We start from the raw sequence: 21,262 nt of genomic DNA, 5'->3' as shown, positions 1-21,262 counted from the left end.
TAACCCATCCAGTCTCTGTTTCTAGGGTTATCCATATTTCCTCTGGTAACCACATACAATATTTCACTTGGTAGTATAGGTATATAAGTTTAATGCACTTGTTTTTTTATTTCATGCACACTGCTGTAACATGGTCTGTTATGATCAACAGACCATATCATTATCCTTTCAGTCTCCAACCAGTGCCATTATGTGCGATAATGTCAGAGGAAATAAATGTTGGTCCATTCGATACATACGCTATGCTGATTTTGATGTTATTAACATGTTATTTTAACACGTTATGTGTAGGATTTGAACTGTTCTGACTTTAGCTAGTGCCGTATCAATAAAGACTCTGTTGACTGCAAAGCAACATCAGACGGTCAACACCGAATCAGTAAAACAACGAAATGGAAAGCATGATAAGCATTCACCAGCATTGTGTAATTTTTTAAAAGATAGTGGCTTTAAGAAAACAGAGAAAGTTTAAACAAGTTACATATTGAGGACAAATCTGTCAATAGTGTAGCATACCTTTATGCTTAAAATCTATTTCCTTCTGTTCCACACGCGTACGACGTACACTCGATACTGTGCCAGAACACTTCCTGTTGGTGTCATTCATGAGCCAACAGAGATGTAAATATGACATTGTTACTGGGTCAAGTAAAAATGTCAAGCTACATGTGCAAATGTGTTATTTATTCACTGCTGCTACTTATATTCACACTGTACTTATTTATGGCCCTACTGTATTTATGTTGACACTCCACTTGTGCACACTGAATTTGTTCAATCCATTTGAAACTATCTTTTTAACCTAATCTCACTTTATTTCTATTCAATTCAATTAAATTATATTTATAGTATCAATTCATAACAAGTTATCTCAAGACACTTTACAGATAGAGTAGGTCTAGACCACACTCTATAATTTACAAAGACCCAACAATTCCAGTAATTCCCCCACTATTTAACGTTTTATTTATTTCTTATTGTAGCTATGTTACTTTATTTCCTTTATACACTTATTGACTTGCTCTTTCTTCATATTTTACCTTGAATTTGACGTGACAACTAAATAATTTCCCTCAGGGGATCAATAAAGTATTCTGATTCGGATTATGAAATAACCACATGCTGGTGTGGCTGAATAACCCAGTGGATATAGTCTAAATCACAGTAAACTGGGTCAAATAAGAGTTTTTGGTTGTGATTGCTGACCCATTGGTTTTTTTTCTCGAGGCAACTTTATTTCTACAGCACATTTCAGCAACCAGTCAACACAAAGTGCTTCACATAAAACATTAAGGAGCAGTTACAAAGAAACATTATACTGCAATGTAAGAAGTGAACAATCACTTTAATTAAATGAAAAATGCAGCGCCAAAAGGAAAAGTCTTGATCTAAAAGAAGTGTTTGTTGCAGCGGAGCTGCAGTTTTCTGGGAGTTAGTTCCATACATATGGAGCATAGAAAGTGAACGCTGCTTCCCCCTGTTTAGTTGTGACTCTGGGGACAGAAAGCAGAGCTTAGTGTGCAGTACTAGAGCTAATGTACCCACCCCCACCCCCAACATGGTAATCATATATATAACGTATTACACATGTATAATGTTTATAATATATCCAAGCTTTCCTTTATTCTGATAACAGAACTCCCAACTAGATGACAGTTGAGTTGTCATGCTGATTTGAACCAGCAGATGGTGCCAACATGTAAGTAAACAGCAAGTACAGGCTCTTTACCAAGTACTGTTAGCTGCAAATGTACTGAAAGTATTAGAGGTAAAAGTACCCATTGTGCCGTGTGACTGTGATCATATATGACATTATTACATTGTTAATACTGTTGCATCAGTGGGTAAGAAGCATTTTACAATTGTGCTTTGCACTTGCATGACAAAGCAAAGGTGCACCCTACAGATCTTTGGCTCGGCTGACATTTTGACTCAAAATCACATTAACGACGGCTCCGGTGTCCGTCAGTCAAACATTTGTTTATACAGTATGTGTTGTAGTTATAATCTAATAACTGTTAAACGTACAATATGTAACTTTCTGCCACTAGGGGTCTCTCAACCAAAACAATGGACGGTAAAACTGGACTTTTGATGACGTTGGGAAGTTGCGTGGAATTATGGGAGTTTTAAGTGCTAAACACCTTCGCTGACAGTTAGAATGCATCAGTTCACGGACGAGTTTACCCGTTCAAGTTTATTCACGTTACGTTTATTCATTCTAATAAAATAGCTGCAGTTTCCCCAACATAATTTTCTTGATTAGATTTTTATTTGTAGCTGACCAGTTAGCTTGTGAGCCAGCAAGCTAACAGTAGCCAGCAGCTAAAACACAAAATATTTCACATATCAGTGTCACCTTTTGGATCGTTTCACCGGGCGGGACGGGGTTTGTTGTAAGCTTAGCTAGCTGCTAAAACGAGGCTGAGAGACGGGTGTGGTTGGGGATTGCCGGGGAATCTCCGCGACCGCGCGCCAGGACGTTCGATGCCGTTGTGCAGCAGCAGAACATCCTCAACTGCCCCGAATTATCTCCCCTTCACTTTTCAGTAATCTTAACTTTTCGTTTTGGTGCTTAACTCACCTTTTTCGGGGTTAATTTAGCTAACCGTAAAGACAGCTTAACGCGAAGGGGGAAATGAAGGCAGGGGAGATTTTCAGCACATACACCCCGGTAGCGCTGCGGAGATGTAGCTAACTCTATGGATGGCCGCTGTTGTGACTCGGTTCCCGGTCTGATATAGTCCGTTTCCCGACGTAATTAAATGACCGTTAGCGTCGTAAGCACCAGGCACTGGAGATAAGTTCTGGCCGGGGTTGCTGTAATAAAAGTAGCTGGCTGATAGCTGACTGGGGGCTAACGATAGCTAGCTAGCTATATGTCCCGGGCTGTTGTCAGCTGTCATCCCCGACTGAGTCTCTGTGCCCCCGGTGAGGCAGACAGACCGGGGTGTTCTAGCTGGCTAAATTAGCATTAGATTAATTGTCTATCTATACAGTTAACGTTGCTAGTGAAGTTATTCGTGGGTTAGCCCAGTCCTGTTAACTGTGGTCGAAACAGTCATACTAAAGCGTGTTGAATGATGTTGTAACCTCATAATGTTACCCACAAAGCATTAGCATCAATGTTAGCTACTTGTCGATATTGAACTTTCAAAATAAATAAGGTATCTGTTGTATTACTGTGATAAAAGTGGGATGTAATTAATCACAAAATGAGGCTTTATGGCCAAAAAAGCAGTATTAACGGTTACAAATATTTTTTTTCTGTGACATTGTATGATTTACAATTACTCCTGAACGTATCATCTTGGTGCCAGTGTTCTGAGGAAGTTAGAGTAACTGGAGGGTGAAAGGTTATATGACGCCACTGACGGGCGACTAAAGGAAACGTGCCGTGTCTGAAAATAAAATAACAGATTTCTCTGGGTTTGACATTTGGTGGAAACATTTGGGATAGTGTAAGAACACAACTCATAAAAATATATAACATAGGTATGGTCATTTTTAGACATTTTAAAGCAGAAATGTTACATATTGTACCTTTAAGTTATTTTTTATCCATATAGTGTCTATTAAAAATATATTCTGAAAAATAGATGTAATACTTAAAGTGACTATATGTAACTTTTAGATGTTTGTGAAACTGTGTAATGTTCCATCTGATGATCATAAATGACCTGTAACGACAAACAAGACTAACAGTGAGAAGAACGGTCCGTGTACTTGGCGGCCAACGGATTTTCGTTTTGAAAGGAAAAAAACAAAAACGAAAAACGGCCAGTTTCCCAATTACCATTAGTAAATAGGAAAACAAAAAACAGAAAACAACCCATTATTCGTTTTTTGTTTTGATATTAAAAAACGGAAAACGAAAAACTATCTCGTTATCCGATTTTCTTTGATGGAACTCGGAAATTAAAATGTGTGTATAAATCTTATTCCTCATACATTTTTTTCGTGACCGAAGCGATCGTAGGTAGTAAGCGACCGGGTCCGTGTACTTTTTCGTTCATTCGATTTTCATTTCATAAACAGGTATTACAAAACAAAAACGAATGGTTATTTCATTTTCGTTTTAAAACACGACATTTGAAATTGAAATACAATGCGTTTTTCTTTTCATTGTCGAAATGGGATGGGAGAAATTTAAAATATGCTGTGATTTTCATTTTCTATTTTATATAACAAAAATAAAATCACTCGAAAACAGAAACGAAAAAAGGCTTGTTTTTTATATTCAGAGACCGGATGTTGTTATTTCCAAGGCAACAGCCAGCCTACTACCAGTGTTCAGCCCAGGCCAAAATTACTTTGGAAACCTAGCTAGCTATACTCTTGATAATCCTTGGGGGGATTTTATTTCATAATGTCACATGTATTTATTACCCTCTCTCCCTGCCTCCCTGTCTCTACCCGCCGCAGACAACTTCGCCCGAAGAGAGTCGAACCAGCGGAGCAAATAGACTTTCGGTTCACGGCTGTAACGTTACCGTTACGCCACCGTTAACAATCCCAGCAAACTTTCTGTTGCTGCCGTTAAGCTTGCTGATCTGGCAGAGAGTCACCGGGGGTTCGGGATCAGATCATGGGGATCAGACCTCCAGTGCTGGGTCTAATATTCTAATATTAGCTGCTGCTGCAGCTAGCTAGCAGCTAGCCACCAGCCCTGTGACCTCGGTCCCCGCGGTTCGCTCCCCGGGACTGACTCTGGCGTTACCCGCTCTATGATCAATGAGCAATGATCAAGGATTACCAAATGTCTCTCTCATATTGCTCCTCATAACCACTGAAAAATCTAACCCAAAGTCGTTATGGACGTTATCTGACTGATAACTGACTGATATTTGATTGATCATTGTTTAGGTACATTAAAGTTAAGCTTTTTCACGTTAAGCGTTTTAGAATGTCCCTGCTGCTGCTGCTGAGGGAATCTGTAGCCTATAACTTCCGTTTTTTGCCCCCCTTTACATAAATATACATATGGCTATGAAATAGATCATGAAATACAGGCTTTAGTCATAATAGTTCAATAGCCTAAATACATGTATGTTTTACTATGTATTTCGAGGGACTTTTATTTATTCCATCTATTTATATGCACGTTATATTTAAAGGAAGTTTGGTTATCTCACAGACTCAGACTAAAAGCAGCAGCAAGCCTGCCTGACATCAGTGCATCATAGCATATCACTATCTGCAAATAAAATAAAATATGAATAAATCACGCAGCGGCAGATTCCCAGCTCAGCTAGAGCCGGGTAACGCGAGCTCAGCAGACGGACCAGAGTCAGTCAGCACTGGGGCGAAACCCGCGGGGACCGAGGTCACAGGGCTGGTGGCTATCTGCTAGCTGCAACAGCAGCTAATATTAGAATAGACCCAGCACCGGAGGTCTGATCCCCATGATCTGATCCCGAACCGCCGGTGACTCTGCCAGATCAGCAACAGAACGTTTGGGATTGTTAACGGTGGCGTAACGGTAACGTTACAGCCGTGAACTGAAAGTCTGTTTCCTCAGCTGGTTCGACTCTCTTGGGGCGAAGTTGTCTGCGGCGGGTAGAGACAGAGAGTCAGAGGGAGGCAGGGAGAGAGGGGAATAAATACATGTGACATTATGAAATAAAATCCCCCCCCAAGCATTATCAAGAGCACAGGTTTCCAAAGTAATTTTAGCCTGGGCTGAAAGCAACACTGGTAGGCTAGGCTGGCGCTGTTGCCTTGGAAATGACAACATCCGGTGTCTGAATATGAAAAAACAAACCTTTTTTCATTTCTATTTCCGAGTGATTTTATTTTTGTTATATGAAATAGAAAATGAAAATCACAGCATATTTTTAATTTCTCCCATCCCCTTTTGACCATGAAAAGGAAAAAAATGCCTTGTATTTCGATTTCAATTGTTGTATTTTAAAACGAAAATCAAATAACCATTCGTTTTTTGTTTTTTAAGTCTGATTATGAAATGAGAATCGAATGAACGAAAAAGTACACGGACCCTGTCACTACCCAAAGTGAGAATAGTGCAGATTTGAGTTGCGCATGCTCAGATTTAAACGGTTTACGGCATAACGTTTCATACCCGATGTTAACCGAGTCAGACCGGCTTTGGTCGAGTGCAAATGTGAGTTGCGCATGGTCAGATTTAAACTGTTTACGGCATAACGTGTCTTACTGAAATTTGTGAAATCTGTAAAATAATAAACTTTTCTCTTTACATACAATAACAGAAGATGGGAATCATTTCTAAAAACGTTTTAGCAATCTATGATTGTTTGGTTGCTAACGTTAGCTCAAAACACCATTCAAGTGACATAAAGTGTAACAGCCTGTGTCTGATTGCTAATTTGTAGCTAGCAGTCATTTCAAAAACGTTTTAGCTCTCTATTATTGTTAGATTGCTAACGTTGGCTCAAAACGCCATTCAAGTGACAGCCGATGTTGTGTTTGATTGCTAACTTGTAGCTAGCAGTCATTTCAAAAACGTTTTAGCTATTTATGATTGTTTGACTGCTAACGTTAGCTAAAAACGCCATTAGCATCTAGCTAGTAGGCTAGCTACTTGATTGCTAACGTTAGCTCAAAACGCCGTTAGCATCTTGTAGGCTACTTGTCGCAAAGTGACGCATGCGCAACTCACATCTGCACTCGTCGCAAAGTGACGCATGCGCAACTCAAATCTGCACTCTACTCACTTTGGGTAGTGACAGACCCGGCTGCATACCCGGAAATCATTTGGACATCAATGAGACCATGGACAGTTAGAATGATACGGACGTAAAAATGTTTTTAGACGAATATGCTAGTTTTATATTAGAAAACCGAAAGAATGGGATGTCTTGTGGGGATATAGCAGCTGCGTTGGGTTCACAGTTTGGAACGATACGGGGGTTTTCTGAGAGGAGTGTGCGGAGCCGGTGTGCTCAGCAGGGACTTGTGGCGAAACACAAGTTGACTTTTATTATGAAGTGGTCACAGGAGATTAGCGCTGACTGCTCTCATTCATCAAAAATGAGTCTACACAACAAGACAACCATCATAGTCTAATAATAATAATAATAATAATAATAATAATAATAATAATAATAATAATAATGAAGCGAAAACATTTTCAAAATTTCTAATTTTCATTGCCATTGCTTAGGCAAATATCTGTCAAACAAACTAAAATCGAAACCAGGATTTGGCTTTCCCTTATCAGATCGATAAGGAAATACAAAGTGAAGTGAAACAGCTGCTGCAGGCTGAAATCGCAAAAGACTCCGATTTAATACAACAATATCTGTCAAACAAACAGATTATTGCCCATTTCGTGGCAATAATGAAGTAACAGAAGAAGTGAGTGAGTTACAAATACCCTGGGGGCTAATCACCTCCTGTCTTTAAATCCTAGTGAGGTCTCTGCTCCGGACGTGTCGCACTGTGAATGCAACATTGAACATTTAGCATGTTTAATAATGCAAAAACCAGTCCTGCAGGATTATGACAGGAAAGGACTTTTTAGTAAAGCTATAAAAGCATGAGAGTTGGAGTTTATTCATCTTTGATGCTGACGGACTGGTTCAGCCTGCAGCAGCTGTTTCACTTCACTTTGTATTTCCTTGATCGATCTGATAAGGGAAAGCCAAATCATGGTTTCGATTTTAGTTTGTTTGACAGATATTTGCCTAAGCAATGGCAATGAAAATGAGAAGTTTTGAAAATGTTTTCGCTTCATTATTATTATTATTAGACTATGATGGTTGTCTTGTTGTGTAGACTCATTTTTGATGAATGAGAGCAGTCAGCGCTAATATATTGTGACCACTTCCATATAAAAAAGTCAACTTGTGTTTCGCCACAAGTCCCTGCTGAGCACACCAGCTCCGCACACTCTCTCCAAACCCCCCTCTCAGTTCAAAACCCCGCTGAACGTAACCAACCGCACAGCTGCTATATCACCACAAGACATCCCATTCTTTTCGGCCTTTCTAATATAAAACTAGCATATTCGTCTAAAAAATTTTTTCCCCCCTTCATTCTAACTGTCCACGGTCTCATTGATGTCCAAATGATTTCCGGGTATGCCTCCGCTTACTACCTACGATCGCTTCCGGGTCACGAAAAAAATGAATGAGGAATAAGATTTATACACACATTTTAATTTCCGAGTTCCATCTACAAACACATCAAAGAAAATCGGATAACGAGATAGTTTTTCGTTTTCCGTTTTTTAATATCAAAACAAAAAACGAATAATGGGTTGTTTTCCGTTTTTTGTTTTCCTATTTACTAATGGTAATTGGGAAACTGGCCGTTTTTCGTTTTTGTTTTTTTCCTTTCAAAACGAGAATCCGTTGGCCGCCAAGTACACGGACCAAGAACGCTAGTTTTATATAGTTTTTATTAATGCCTCTGCCTGGATCAGACTTTTCCCGCAAAATCACAAAATGATTTTCGGCAGGTAGATGGCGCTACAGTCACACATTCTGACATGTCACATTTCGGTGTTACACCAGAAAAGCCTGTGCTAGTAAGTATCCAGCCAGGTAAAAAGTAGCAGGAGATGTCTTTATATAGGCCTAATTGTATTTTAATGTTATTTTAGAAGTTATCTGTTGTAGTTATGGATGATATTGGGGCAGGACCATCACAGGAAAGAATGAAATTAAACAATGATTTTCTGTCTCAGCAATACATTCATCACGACTATATGACCTCCTGGTAACACTAACTCAGTAATCTACAGTAGGTAATAGAGCTTTAGGACAGCAGGTGGTAAAACACTACCGCTTTAGTCCAAAGGGGCCGCTAGAATCAACACAGACTGAAAGTTACATATAGACACAACCAATATATAACATAACGAAAGATTTAACTAGGCTAAATGAAGAATGAATATTCACATATTTCACTAAGTCCCGTTTGCTGGCGCTTTATAAGGTCAAGAGTGAACTTGACCCATCCACTTTAAATCCCACACGGACCGAAGACCTTGAAGTGCTCAGAAATAAATGGACATTTCAACATCTACAATTCCTCGCTTACTGGGTCATTCCATCTGCTGATGGAGAACAGTCAAATATCAGCTCATAAATGGGATGGTAGGACATCTTTTTAGTAAGCTAAAAGCTGTAAAATCAACATCAGGTGGCTGTAAAGCACATGTGTCAAACTCAAGATCCGCAGGCCAAATCCTGCCCCTCGCAAATGGCTCGCGAAACAGATTTGGCAACTTTGAGACTCAGAAATTCCCCCAGAAGCAGATAGTTTTAATATTCAGGCTGTTAAGAAGGTTGCTGGCAATCAGCTGTGTGGTCACTGCTTTTAAAAATGTAATCATTGTTTTGCCTGATATACAAAATTCTGTGATGGATATGGAACTTTTTTGCTGACTTTTTTACTGCTTTATTTCGACCAAACTGTAAGTGAGAAGACTAGATGAGACATGCAATAATACAGTCAAAAATATGTAACTTTTTTGATTAAATACAGTAGAAGCATGTCTGGCCCTGGATGTGATTCTCATTTTCCAGTGTTGCCCTTAGAGAAGTTGAGTTTGACACCGCTGCTAAAGTGAAGGGAAAGATAATTTATTCCAGCTAAGAAAGGTCCCTTTAACTAAACTTGATCCAAACAATGCCAAATCACTAAAGTGAAGAATTGCAATCATCACAATTTGATTATAACACTCATCCTGTAACAAATTACAAAGTTCTGTGAAATGTCCTTATTCCAATACAATAGATATCCATGCAGCACCGTGATACAAAGTATAGGTCCCTGGATCAGGGTTAAATGGACCTTGGGAAGAAACTGTTTCGTCAGCTTTTACATGTAATTTGTAATGTAATCAGTAATTGAATTGTTCTCCAGTCTAACACAATTGGACAAATAACACAAAAGTTATTTGACTGGAGAGATACCATGAGGGAGAATGGAAATTAATTTAAAATTTTTAATTTAAATGTATTAATTAATAAGTAGAATAAGCCAGTGTTACAGTTTTCCAACTGCTTACACACAAAATATTTTCATGTCACACGATTTTTGAAACCTCTCACTCAAAGTGCAAAACTACACAGCAAATCTCCAAAACCATAAGCTATTTCTCAGCCTTTCATGCTACACTTATTTACCAGGGCACACACACACTCCTCACACGTGCAGACACATTATGTCATAACTGAACACTAACCAATCGCTGCTTTAGTATAGGCCTACACATAGGTCAAAGGTCAGATTACCTGTTTTGAACAATGGTTGCCAACAATAGACAGAGACCAAGAGGAGGGGGAGGAGGGAGAGACAGGGGACAACAACGAGGAGGAGGAGGAGGAGGAGGGAAGAAAGAGGAAAAAGGAGAGCCATCTCTGATGAGATCAGGGCCACACTTACAGTTTTTTTCCAACTGCTTACACATGTTTTCAAAACTCTACACACAATTCCCAAAACTGCACACACAAAATGCTAAATGCCTCACATCTCCTTCAAAATCAAACACTGAATTCAAAATACCATAAACACATCTCAAAATGGGTTAGTCATCTGCTGAGAGGGGTTGAAAAGTGTAATGTAATGTTACAGTAAAACAGAAAATATTTGTAAGTTTGTAAGGGTAGCACAGTGTTGTCTACAATACAGTTTTTCTCAATTGCTAAAACACTAAACCCTATTGTCTGAACCAAATGCTCAGTTGCCTGAACCCACTGATTGAATCAATCACTCTTTTGGCAAAACCATAAGCACTTTTCTCCTGTTTAGACACAACTTGCAAACACATTTTCATTGTGATGCACCCGTGCTGCATAATGGTGAGCACAGGTGACAAAAGTCAAACACAATTAAAGCACAGGCGTCACCACTTGAACACAACAACTCAAAATTGATCACACTTGTGGCTAATGATGTGAGGGAACATATAAGCCAGTTCAGAGAGCAGAGAAGAGAACAGGTAATTACCTTTTTTTGACATTATAGTACATTATGTAAATGTTGACAGCAATTACTGTATGACATACTATATACTGTACCACAGTATACTGTAAGTAAATATATGTTTCAGTACATCACTGTACCAATGTACTGTAGTATTGTAATGGAGGGTTGGTCTAACTGTTTGTAGGCCTAGTATTCCATGTATATCTTTTGTAACTCCATGTTCTCTTTGGGGAATTGAAAGACTGCCACGGGGGGTGGGAGGACAGGTATGTTCTCCCCACACCAAGAGACCCTAATTGTTGATATGGTCCGTGAGAACAATGCCATTAAACTGAGTGAAATTCAGCAGAAGATCATTGAGGACCATGTAAATTTTGAGGGTATCAACAGTGTCCGCCTCTCTACTGTTGATCGTGTCCTCAAGCGCAACAGACTGCGCATGAAACAGCTATACAGAGCGCCCTCAGACAGAGTCAAAGAGCAAAGATTCCAGTATGTACAGGTTGGCATATATCCAGACACATTCAATGTTGATTACTCTAAGTAGTGATTTACTGTAGTGGCCTAAATCACTTTTTCCGTATCACTTACAAAACTAGATCTATTTCTACAGAGGGTTTTTCAACTGGATGCAATGGAAAGACCCCATGAATACATCTACATGGATGAAGCTGGGTTTAATCTCACCAAAAGGAGAAGGAGAGGCCGTAATGTGATTGGCCATTGTTGGTGTTCCTGGGCAGCGTGGTGGCAATGTCACATTATGTGCTGCCATCAGCAATCATGGGGTTGTCCACCATCATGCCAACCTGGGGCCCTAAAACACTCCCCAGCTTCTCATTTTCCTCAATCACATGCGAGATGCTCTGTTAGGGCAGCAGGATGAGCATCCCATCTATGTTGTTGTTTGGGACAATGTGAGTTTTCACAGAGCCCTCCAGGTTAGAGAGTGGTTCAATATGAACCAAGGTTGTATCAATCTTTGCCTTCCACCGTACTCTCCTTTCCTAAAGCCCATTGAGGAATTCTTCTCCTCATGGCGGTGGAAGGTATATGAACGCCAACCTTACACCAGGGTAAATCTCCTGCAAGCCATGGGACTTGCGTGTGGTGACATAGGTGTGGAGGCATGCCAAGCCTGGATACGGCATGCCAGGGTTTTTTCCCCCGTTGCCTGGCCAGACAAAATGTGGCCTGTGATGTGGATGAAGTCCTGTGGCCTGACCCGGTACGGAGCCATGATGCTGTGGCTGAGTAATGAACTTATTTGTATATTTTTGTACTTTGTTTTTACAAGTGCTACGTGTAAATGCACGAGATTTCTGTTTTGTCTTTTTGTACAAGAGTTAAATGCACAGTTTTTGTTTTTTTTGCAACATGCATTTAGCCTACAGTGAACAACAAACATTTATTTCTCCAGCTTCATGTCCTGAGAATTGTGTTTTCTATTTTTCTACGTAGTTTTTAGTGACTGTTCAGTAGTGTTTTTAATTTTGATTGACTCGGGGCACGATTTGACAACATAGTTCAGTTTTGAGCACAGATTGAACTGTTTTGAGGTGAAAGTTTGGTTTTGCAAGAAGAGTCTGAGGTTTTGTGAATGTAGCTTGAAAATTGGGTTTTGTGTTCACAGTTTAGAGAAAATGAGAGCAGCTTTCAAGAAATGTGTCTTAGCAATCGAGAAAAACTGTAGTATGAAACAAGAACACAATTTTTAGAATAAAGAATGTGTGTGTGTGTGTGTGTGCGTGCATGCGTGCGTGCGTGTGTGTGTGTGTATGTGTGTGTGTGTTGTGTGTGTTTTTGCGTGCTTGTGTGTCAGGACGGGGGGGATTGTGTGCACTTTGTGCAAAACAAAGTCTGACTGATTAGTAATGCTGAAATAGTCATTAGATAGCTGCATGCAGTATGGACGCCACTGTAAATCTACTCAAGATGGGCTTCTCTCATTGGTCAATCCGTGGGTGATCACATGATGAATAAGTGTGGCCCTTATCTCATCAGAGATGGCTCTCTTTCTTCCTCCTCCTCCTCCTCTTCATCCCATGTCTCTCCCTCCTCCTCCCCTTACTGTCTGTCTATTGTTGGCATCCATTGTTCAAAACAGGTCATCTGACCTTTGACCTGTGTATAGGCCTATACTAAAGCAGTGATTGGTTAGTGTTCAGTTATGACCTAATATGTTTGCAAATGTGAGGAGTGTGTGTGTGCCCTGGTAAATAAGTGTAGCATTTTGATTGGTTGTGTTTAGAAAAGGAAAGCAAGTCACTTCCTGTTAGATTTGTGTGTCTTAGGTAGAGAAATTGTTTTATGCAATTGAAAACTGAGTGAAAGGCTGAGAAATAGCTTATGGTTTTGGAGATTTGCTGTGTAGTTTTGCACTTTGAGTGAGAGGTTTCAAAAACCGTGTGACATGAAAAGATTGTGTGTGTAAGCAGTTGGAAAAAACTGTATTCATCATGTGATCAACCACAGATTGACCAATGAGAGAAGCCCATCTTGAGTAGCTTTAAGGTGGCGTCCATACTGCATGCAACTATCTAATGACTATTTCAGCATTACAAATCAATCAGACTTTGTTTTGCATACAAGGCTATATCTACATTTATAATGTTCTGGAGGGAAAGTCATCTGCTGAGAGTGGTTGAAAAGTGCACTGTGAAAAACTATGTAATGTTACAGTAAAACAGAAAATATTTATTGGGCAAAACATTACGTTTTTAAGAATAGCACAGTGTTGTATACAGTAGCATGGAACAAGAAAACAAAAGTACAAACATATGTAAACCAAAGGTATCATTTTTAGAATAAAGAATATGTGTGTGTGTGTTTGTGCATGCTTGTGTGTCAGGGCAGGGGGGGGGGGGGGGTTGTATGCAAAAAAAAATTCTGATTGATTAGTAATGCTGAAATAGTCATTAGATAGTTGCATGCAGTATGGATGCCACTGTAAAGCTACTCAAGATGGGCTTCTTTCATGGTCAATCACATGATGAATAAGTGTGGCCCTGATCTCATCAGAGATGGCTCTCCTTCTTCCTCTTCTTCCCTCCTCCTCCTCCTCCTCCTTATTGTTGTCCCGTCTCTCCCTCCTCCTCCCGTTGCTCTCTGTCTATTGTTGGCATCCATTGTTCAAAACAGGTAATCTGACCTTTGACCTGATTGATTGGTTAGTGTTCAATTATGACATAATGTGTTTGCACATGTGAGGAGTGTGTCCGTGCGTTCATGGACATCGGAAAAACGTTTTTCCGAGTGAAAACGTCACCATTCACGTAACATCCTGTGGGAATCAGAGGTGGGAAACTCGGGCTGGATTTTGATAACCAAGTTTCCCAGTTGGTGACGCGTTGTTGACAACTGACGTTTGATGGAGGCGACTTTGGTTCACTGAACATATTTCAATGATAATAAACTGTTTATTGTGGACAAATGCCTCTGCCAAGAAACATGCACAGGCATAACATGTTTAAAATTATTCATAAATAGGCCTATGTATAAAAAAACAACACATTATCCGTGTCTTTTCCCGTTCGTTGTCCTGCAGATAACACAAACAAACACCTGGTGATGTGCTGTTTGGATGCTCGCATAACAAAACAGCAGAAAATCTATTGTTATTGTGGCCTCCATGTTTTCACACACCTGATGCTCTCGGCTACGGCCAACAGTTGGTGGCAGTCATGCAAAAAGTTGTTATGCCAAACGCCAATATAACAGAAGAAGACCATGTGAACGCTACCAGTCGGAAAAACAACGTAACCAGGGGGGCGGTGCCTGTTATTCCGAGGTGGCATGAACGCAGCATGTGTGTGCCCTGGTAAATAAGTGTAGCATTTTGATTGGTTGTGTTTAGAAAAGGAAAGCAAGTCACTTCCTGTTAGAGTTTTGTGTCTTAGGTAGAGAATTGTGTGTAGTGTTTTGAAAAAAGTGTTTTATGCAATAGAAAACTGAGTGAAAGGCTGAGAAATAGCTTCTGGTTTTGGAGATTTGCTGTGTAGTTTTGCACTTTGAGTGAGAGGTTTCAAAAATCGTGTGACATGAAAATATTTTGTGTGTAAGCAGTTGGAAAAAACTGTAACTTTTGTGTTCTTGTTTCATACTACTGTAGACAACACTGTGCTACTCTTACAAACATAATGTTTTGCCAAATCAATATTTTATGTTTTACTGTAACATTACATTACACTTTTCAACCCCTCTCAGCAGATGACTTTCTCTCTAGAACATTGTAAATGTAGATATAAGCCTATGAAAGACAAAAGAGCTTTAGATTTAGAACAACAGTGTGGACATGGTATATCCAAAAATGTACTATTATGAAAAAATTGTTTGCCATTTGATGCAAATGCTTCATTTTGAGATGTGTTTATGGTATTTTGAATTCAGTGTTTGATTTTGAAGGAGATGTGAGACATTTAGCATTTTGTGTGTGCAGTTTTGGGTATTGTGTGTAGAGTTTTGAAAAAAGGAGACATAGTTTTGAAAACGTGTAAGCAGTTGGAAAAAATTGTATAAGCAGGGACACACAGAATCTGTGGGAAAAACCTATTAACACATCTCCACCCCAAGCAGAAAAACAGTACACTAAATTCGGCAGATTTTTTTTATGCTGGATTACCGCTGAAAACTGTAAAAAATAAAAATCTGCAGATTCCGTTTGGGTCTAGTTATAAGGATGCTACACTTAGATTATTATGAGTATTTGGAAAATGCAAAAAACAACAATGACATTTTTATATTTCTCCTCCATCAATTCAGGAACACACACAACACTTTTCTCGTGTTAGAAACATAGACTGTATAATATGAATGGACAGAGCATGTGTGATGTCACCCATTGGTTTGTGGAGATCTGCTATGAGTCGTTGAGTTTGCCGTTACGGGCGCAGCCATCCTGGTTGGTGATGTGACGATTTTAGACGAGAGGGAGGAGTGAGGGAGGAGCCACGTTACCTTACACACTTTCACTGGCAATCACATCATAGCCACGCCCTAAAACACCCCATGCTTTATCGCCGATTTTAAAATCAAAGAGACCATAATAAAAAAATGTACATCATTCTGTGTTGAAGAAGACTTGAAACTAGCAATTGAGAGCATAAACTCATTATGAAAATGTTTACTGAGGTAATAAATCAAGTGAGAAGTAGGTCACTTTCTCAGAGACTTCTTCAGAAACCGACCTCCTTTTGCAACCGCACGTGTCGCCCCCTGCAGGAATTCAGATAGAATGTAGGTTTAAGGAGTCCTCCCCCCTGCGAGGCGGGTATGGCTGCAGCCTGGAGCGTCCCATGTCATACCGTCCCGTCTCATGCCGTCCTGTCTCATGCCGTCCCGTCTCAGGCCGAGGCTGTCCAATGGTAAGTTCAGAGGGTCAAAAATACGAAATCGCGAATTATTTTCCAGATGGAGTCACCGGAGTCACGGGTAAGTTCGTGACCACGTTTGTTGCAATCAATTGAAAAAAGTTTAAACTGTTAAAGTAACAATATTAGCCATAGATATAGTTTGCTGATTTCTGGATGTTATTGTTGTGTCCCTGATGTTAATATACATTTGATGAAACCTGCATCAGCATTGGTTGACATTTGTTAGCGAATATTAGCTAACGTTACCTAGAGCAATTTATGGTTGCAGACTCTGATGGTTACTTTCTGTGATTTTCCTTAAGGTACACATCAGTGTCTTTAAAAAAAATAACACACCACAGGTGACACGATGCACGGTGTGCTGTACCGACCATCGTTGTCCCCTTTGCCCCACTTCAATATACAAGCCCCGGTGTAGGGCAAAGGTTTTGCAGCACATGGAGGTGCATGTAAAGAATGCCATTCAACATGAAGGTTAGTTCCCTCCATTAGCTTTGTGCTATGCCATTATCATTTGTTTGTTTGTAACTACTGGTACTTAGTAAGCTTACTAATAGTAACTTTACATACTAGTTGCTTTATTTTATAGGCTAAGCACGTAATGCTTTTGTCCCTTCATAGATTTCTTCATAACAAAATGCCACCAGGCCTGCAGGAGTGGAAGCAGTGGTCACTTCCACTGCCCTTTCTGCCTCAAGACCACAATAAAAAGGCAGGCTATACTGAGGCATTTGCCGATCTGTAGGCCACCTCTCCATGATGCCCAGTTGGACGTTGATGCAGACTGCAGAGAGATGGGCATCAATTCCCAGACAGAGGAGTGCAAAGGTCTGAAATCATTCTTCATTTTCTGTGGAGCTGCATTGGCTGTGTTCACTTAATGCTTTTAGTTGATTGTCAGTTTGATTGTCAATTCTCTGCAGCAGGATCTGTGAACCTACCTCATCTCAGCACTGAAAAACTGCCTGTACCGGTGAGCATATGTCTGTCTGTTTGTAAAGAAAACTATGCGTGTGAATGTTTTTTTGTGTTTTTCAAACGTACATATTAAGTGTGTGTGTGTGTGTGTGTGTGTGTGTGTGTGTGTGTGTGTGTGTGTGTGTGTGTGTGTGTGTGTGTGTGTGTGTGCGTGTGTGTGTGTGTGTGTGTGTAACCCTCTGCAGGTTTCGTAAGTATTCCTGACAACTAATTTGATTAGCTATGGATCAAACTGGGCTAATATCAGGTACGACTACGGAGCCTGAAATAATAAAATGTCAGCAGAAAACAGACAACACAACCCAGGTAAAGCTCAAGAGATGTATTACACAAATCAATGACAGTTATTTACATTCCCTGCCTATCTAAGCCGGCTTCCTGAGTGCACATTCGCACACTGAACCCAAAAATAAACAATTTCAACAAAAGAAAGAGTCCGTGAAAGTTTTGGTGTTTGCGTGTGTTCTTCAAAGTAGGTATGTTCGTTTCACTACCCGGGTAGATTTATGTATGTTCTTATCTGTATGTAAACGAAGGCACAGGATGGTGATGATTCCAAAGACGCCACGGCTGGCCACACCAGGCTCTTGGTCCGTTCACTCACTTCTGCGGCTCGCCACTGACCACCAGGGTCAGATTCAGATGATCTATTCAATTCAATTCAATTCAATTCAATTTTATTTATAGTATCAAATCATAACATAAGTTATCTCGAGACACTTTACAGATAGAGTAGGTCTAGACCACACTCTATAATTTACAAAGCCCCAACAATTCCAACAATTCCAATAATTCCCTCAAGAGCAAGCAGTGCGACAGTAGCGAGGAAAAACTCCCTCTTGGGAAGAAACCTCGGACAGATCCAGGCTCTTGGTAGGCGGTGTCTGACGAGCCGGTTGGGGGTGTGATGAACAGTGGCGATAGTAGTCACATTAATAATGGAACAGTGACTGGATGTAGCGGGAAGCTGCAGGGTTCAGCAGGACGCAGGATGACATTGCAGGGCACCGCTGAGTTCAGCAGGGAGTGCAGCAGGACCACGGCGACAGCTGGAACCAGGATCTTGGTGCCAACGTTCTCCGAGGAAATACGCTGGGGGAAAAAAGCATAAGGACTCCGTGGAGTAAACTGCCCAGAAGCTAGGATTAGTAACAAGCATTTCTGGGACGGGCTGCACACAAATAGTAATAGTAATAGTACCAGTAATAGAAAGGGAGAGGAGAGAGCAGCTCAGTGTGTCAAAGGAAGGAAGTCCCCCGGCAGTCTAGAACTATAACAGCGTAACTATAACAGGTAACTAAGAGAGACAGGTCATAATATATATTATATCTATATCTGTCATCAGTCACTGAACTTCTCAGTTACAAACCATTTCAGCGCTAAAAACTCGAGCTTGTGAGCTGGATAACGGGACTCACTACGTGATAACCCTCTGCTTGCGTAGGCGACAACACGCAGCTGTCCCTCCTGCTCCTGATATAAGGCCGCTCCGAGGCTGGTGGCACTTGCATCCGTGTGCAGGATGTAAGGGAGTGCAGGATTTGCGAAGGCCAGAACTAGGGACGTTGTCAACTTGCTGATGATCATCTCGAATGCCTGTTGGCAGGTGGGAGTCCAACGGTTCAGAAATGGTTCTTTGGGGTGGTAGTATTGGCCACTCCTTTCCTTGGACTTTGGGTGCTTCCTTAGAGGTGGGTAGCCAGATGTTAAGTTATTCAGGGGTTTCATTATACTTGAATAGCCTTTAATGAACTTCCTATAATACCCACAGAATCCGAAGAAGGCTTTCAACTCTTTTAGATGCTGAGGGACTGGCCAGGTCTTTAGCGCTGCAATCTTTTCCGGGTCGGTCTCCACTCCCTGCTCTGAGACCACATGCCCCAAGTACCGGACTGACGACTGAAAAAATCTACATTTTTCCGGGGACAGCTTGAGCCCATACTCCTTCAGGCGGTTGAGGACCTTGGTGAGTCTGGCTTCATGATCTTCTAAAGTTTTCGAGAAGACTATCCAGGAAAACGACAACTTCCTTCAAGTTCATGTCTCCCATGCACTTTTCCATCAGTCTCTGGAAGGTACTTGGGGCGTTTGTCACTCCCTGAGGCATGCGATTAAACTCCCAGAAACCAAGTGGGAACACAAAGGCGGTCTTTGGCTTGTCAACCTCGTCGACTTCAATCTGATAGTAGCCAGACTTTAAATCAAGGACGCTGAACCACTTGGAACCGGAGAATGCTGTGAAGGTGTCATCCATCCTCGGAAGTGCATAGGCGTCTTTCACCGTCTGCAGGTTCAATTTCCTGTAGTCAATACAGAGGCGTACCTGGCCATTCTTCTTCCTGACTACAACGATTGGAGAGGAGAATGGAGACTCACTTTCACGGATCACCCCAGCACCGAGAAGCTCTTGAAGATGTTGACGAACAGCTTCTACGTCGTGTGGGTGTATCGGCCGAGCTCTGAGTTTGAATGGTGTTTCATCGGACAGTTTGATGTGATGCTTGACTTTGTCTATCCTTCCAAAGTCAGTGTCGTTCTGGGCAAAGACCTCAGGCGTGCTATTCAAATTTCGAGTAATTCTGTCTTTCCATTCTGGAGGGACCGGGGACTCACCAAAGTCAAAGGCTAGATCAGCCGCCTTGGAGCGTTCTGGTTCAGATGGGTCAGCAATCACACTCTCAGCTGGGATAATAATGTTGTGTTCCGACTCGTTTGAGACCACAACTGGTAGTCCAACGAGACAAGGCTTTACTAGCAGACCTCCAGGCAGAGAAGAGGATGAAGGGTACCCTATGACAGCAGACCTCTCAGTATGGAACTCTTTAACTGATGCCACTCCCTCCAGAACAACTGTTCCTTCAGTTGGAATGAGCTTTCGGTCTCTACCTTGCATCCTCACCAGTCCGATGTTACCGTCATAACTTTGTTCCTGTCGCAGTTGAAGCACTTTCAGCACTGTCCTGTAGCCGTTTGAGACATGATGGTAGCCTGCTGGGCTTTTCTCCCTGCACATACCATACGCTACATCGAGTTTGTACCAATCAGTATCTGGTACCCTGAAGTACCGCTCTCTGGAACAACCAAGGCCAATATTGGAACTTCATATTCAGCTCCAAGGAACTGTTTTGGGAAGGTGATTGTGACTTCAACATAACCAAGATAGGGCACAGATTGGCCGTTGGCCCCTTCAACTTCCAGAAGGTTAAAGAGTGATTCAATCTGCTGTTCAGGTAGGTATTCGTCATAGAAAGACTTGGTGACTGTGGTTACTTGCGAACCTGTGTCAAGGAGACAGCTGAACTGTTTGCCCTGGATGGTAACTTGGCCTGTACTTTTCATGCCTGTAAGTTCTTGCGGGACTCTGAAGGGGTGTTTTCTAACCGTAGCTTGGTTCAAGGCAGCTCTGAACTTGGGCTTGGCATCACTTTTATCATTAGCAGGGCGTTGGTGAACTGCTCCAGCCTCAGTTTGCCCTGCAACTGAGACTCCATCTAAAAATCCTTTTTTTCTGGTGAGTATTCTTTAGCCTCCCAGAGGCGCCGTTTTTCTCTCAATTGATCTCTTTTTTCATTGACGAGAGTAGGGTTTGGATTGTTGCTGCAGGCTGAGGAGATGTGTCCGTCTTCACCGCAGTTGAAACAATACCAAGGTCTCGGCTGGGTGCTTGTCTTTGAGACAATAGGCTTCCAGCTTGGTGCCCTAGGGTCAAGTTTAGATGCTGGCCCACCTGATGGATGCTCAGTGTTTCCCTTGGTCTTTGGGACCTTCTTGGCTTTCTTAGACATCAGCGTGGCGAGTTGGCTCTGCAGAGACGGCACCTGCTGTTTAAGCTCTGTCAATGGGTCGGACTCAGGCTGGAATGCTGCTTGTTGACTGCAGACACATGCACTTGCCATAGCCCGCTGCCGGTGTGAGCCAAGGTGCTTCTTCATACGTGTGGCTTTAGCTGCCTGCCTATCCTCCTCAGTGCGGATTAATAACAGGAGCTCTGA

At 41.3% G+C, this 21,262-nt stretch overlaps 1 protein-coding gene across 1 annotated transcript in view; it reads left to right on the top strand.

The window, feature by feature from the left end:
* Positions 1-12,178, top strand: part of slc27a6 (solute carrier family 27 member 6) — a 67,338-nt gene extending 55,160 nt beyond the window's left edge. Inside the window, exons 11-12 of the mRNA XM_039780444.1 lie at positions 11,162-11,412; positions 12,040-12,178. Of these exons, the coding sequence (XP_039636378.1) occupies positions 11,162-11,412; positions 12,040-12,178 (390 nt within the window). The remainder of the gene's footprint in view (positions 1-11,161; positions 11,413-12,039) is intronic.
* The last annotated feature ends 9,084 nt before the right edge of the window (positions 12,179-21,262 follow it).

This window comes from Perca fluviatilis, chromosome 17 (assembly GCF_010015445.1).
Source record: "Perca fluviatilis chromosome 17, GENO_Pfluv_1.0, whole genome shotgun sequence".
In the NCBI taxonomy this organism is placed as follows: Eukaryota; Metazoa; Chordata; class Actinopteri; order Perciformes; family Percidae; genus Perca; species Perca fluviatilis.
The sequence above is the reverse complement of the archived record's forward strand: the minus strand, read 5'-3'. Positions and strand labels throughout refer to the sequence as shown.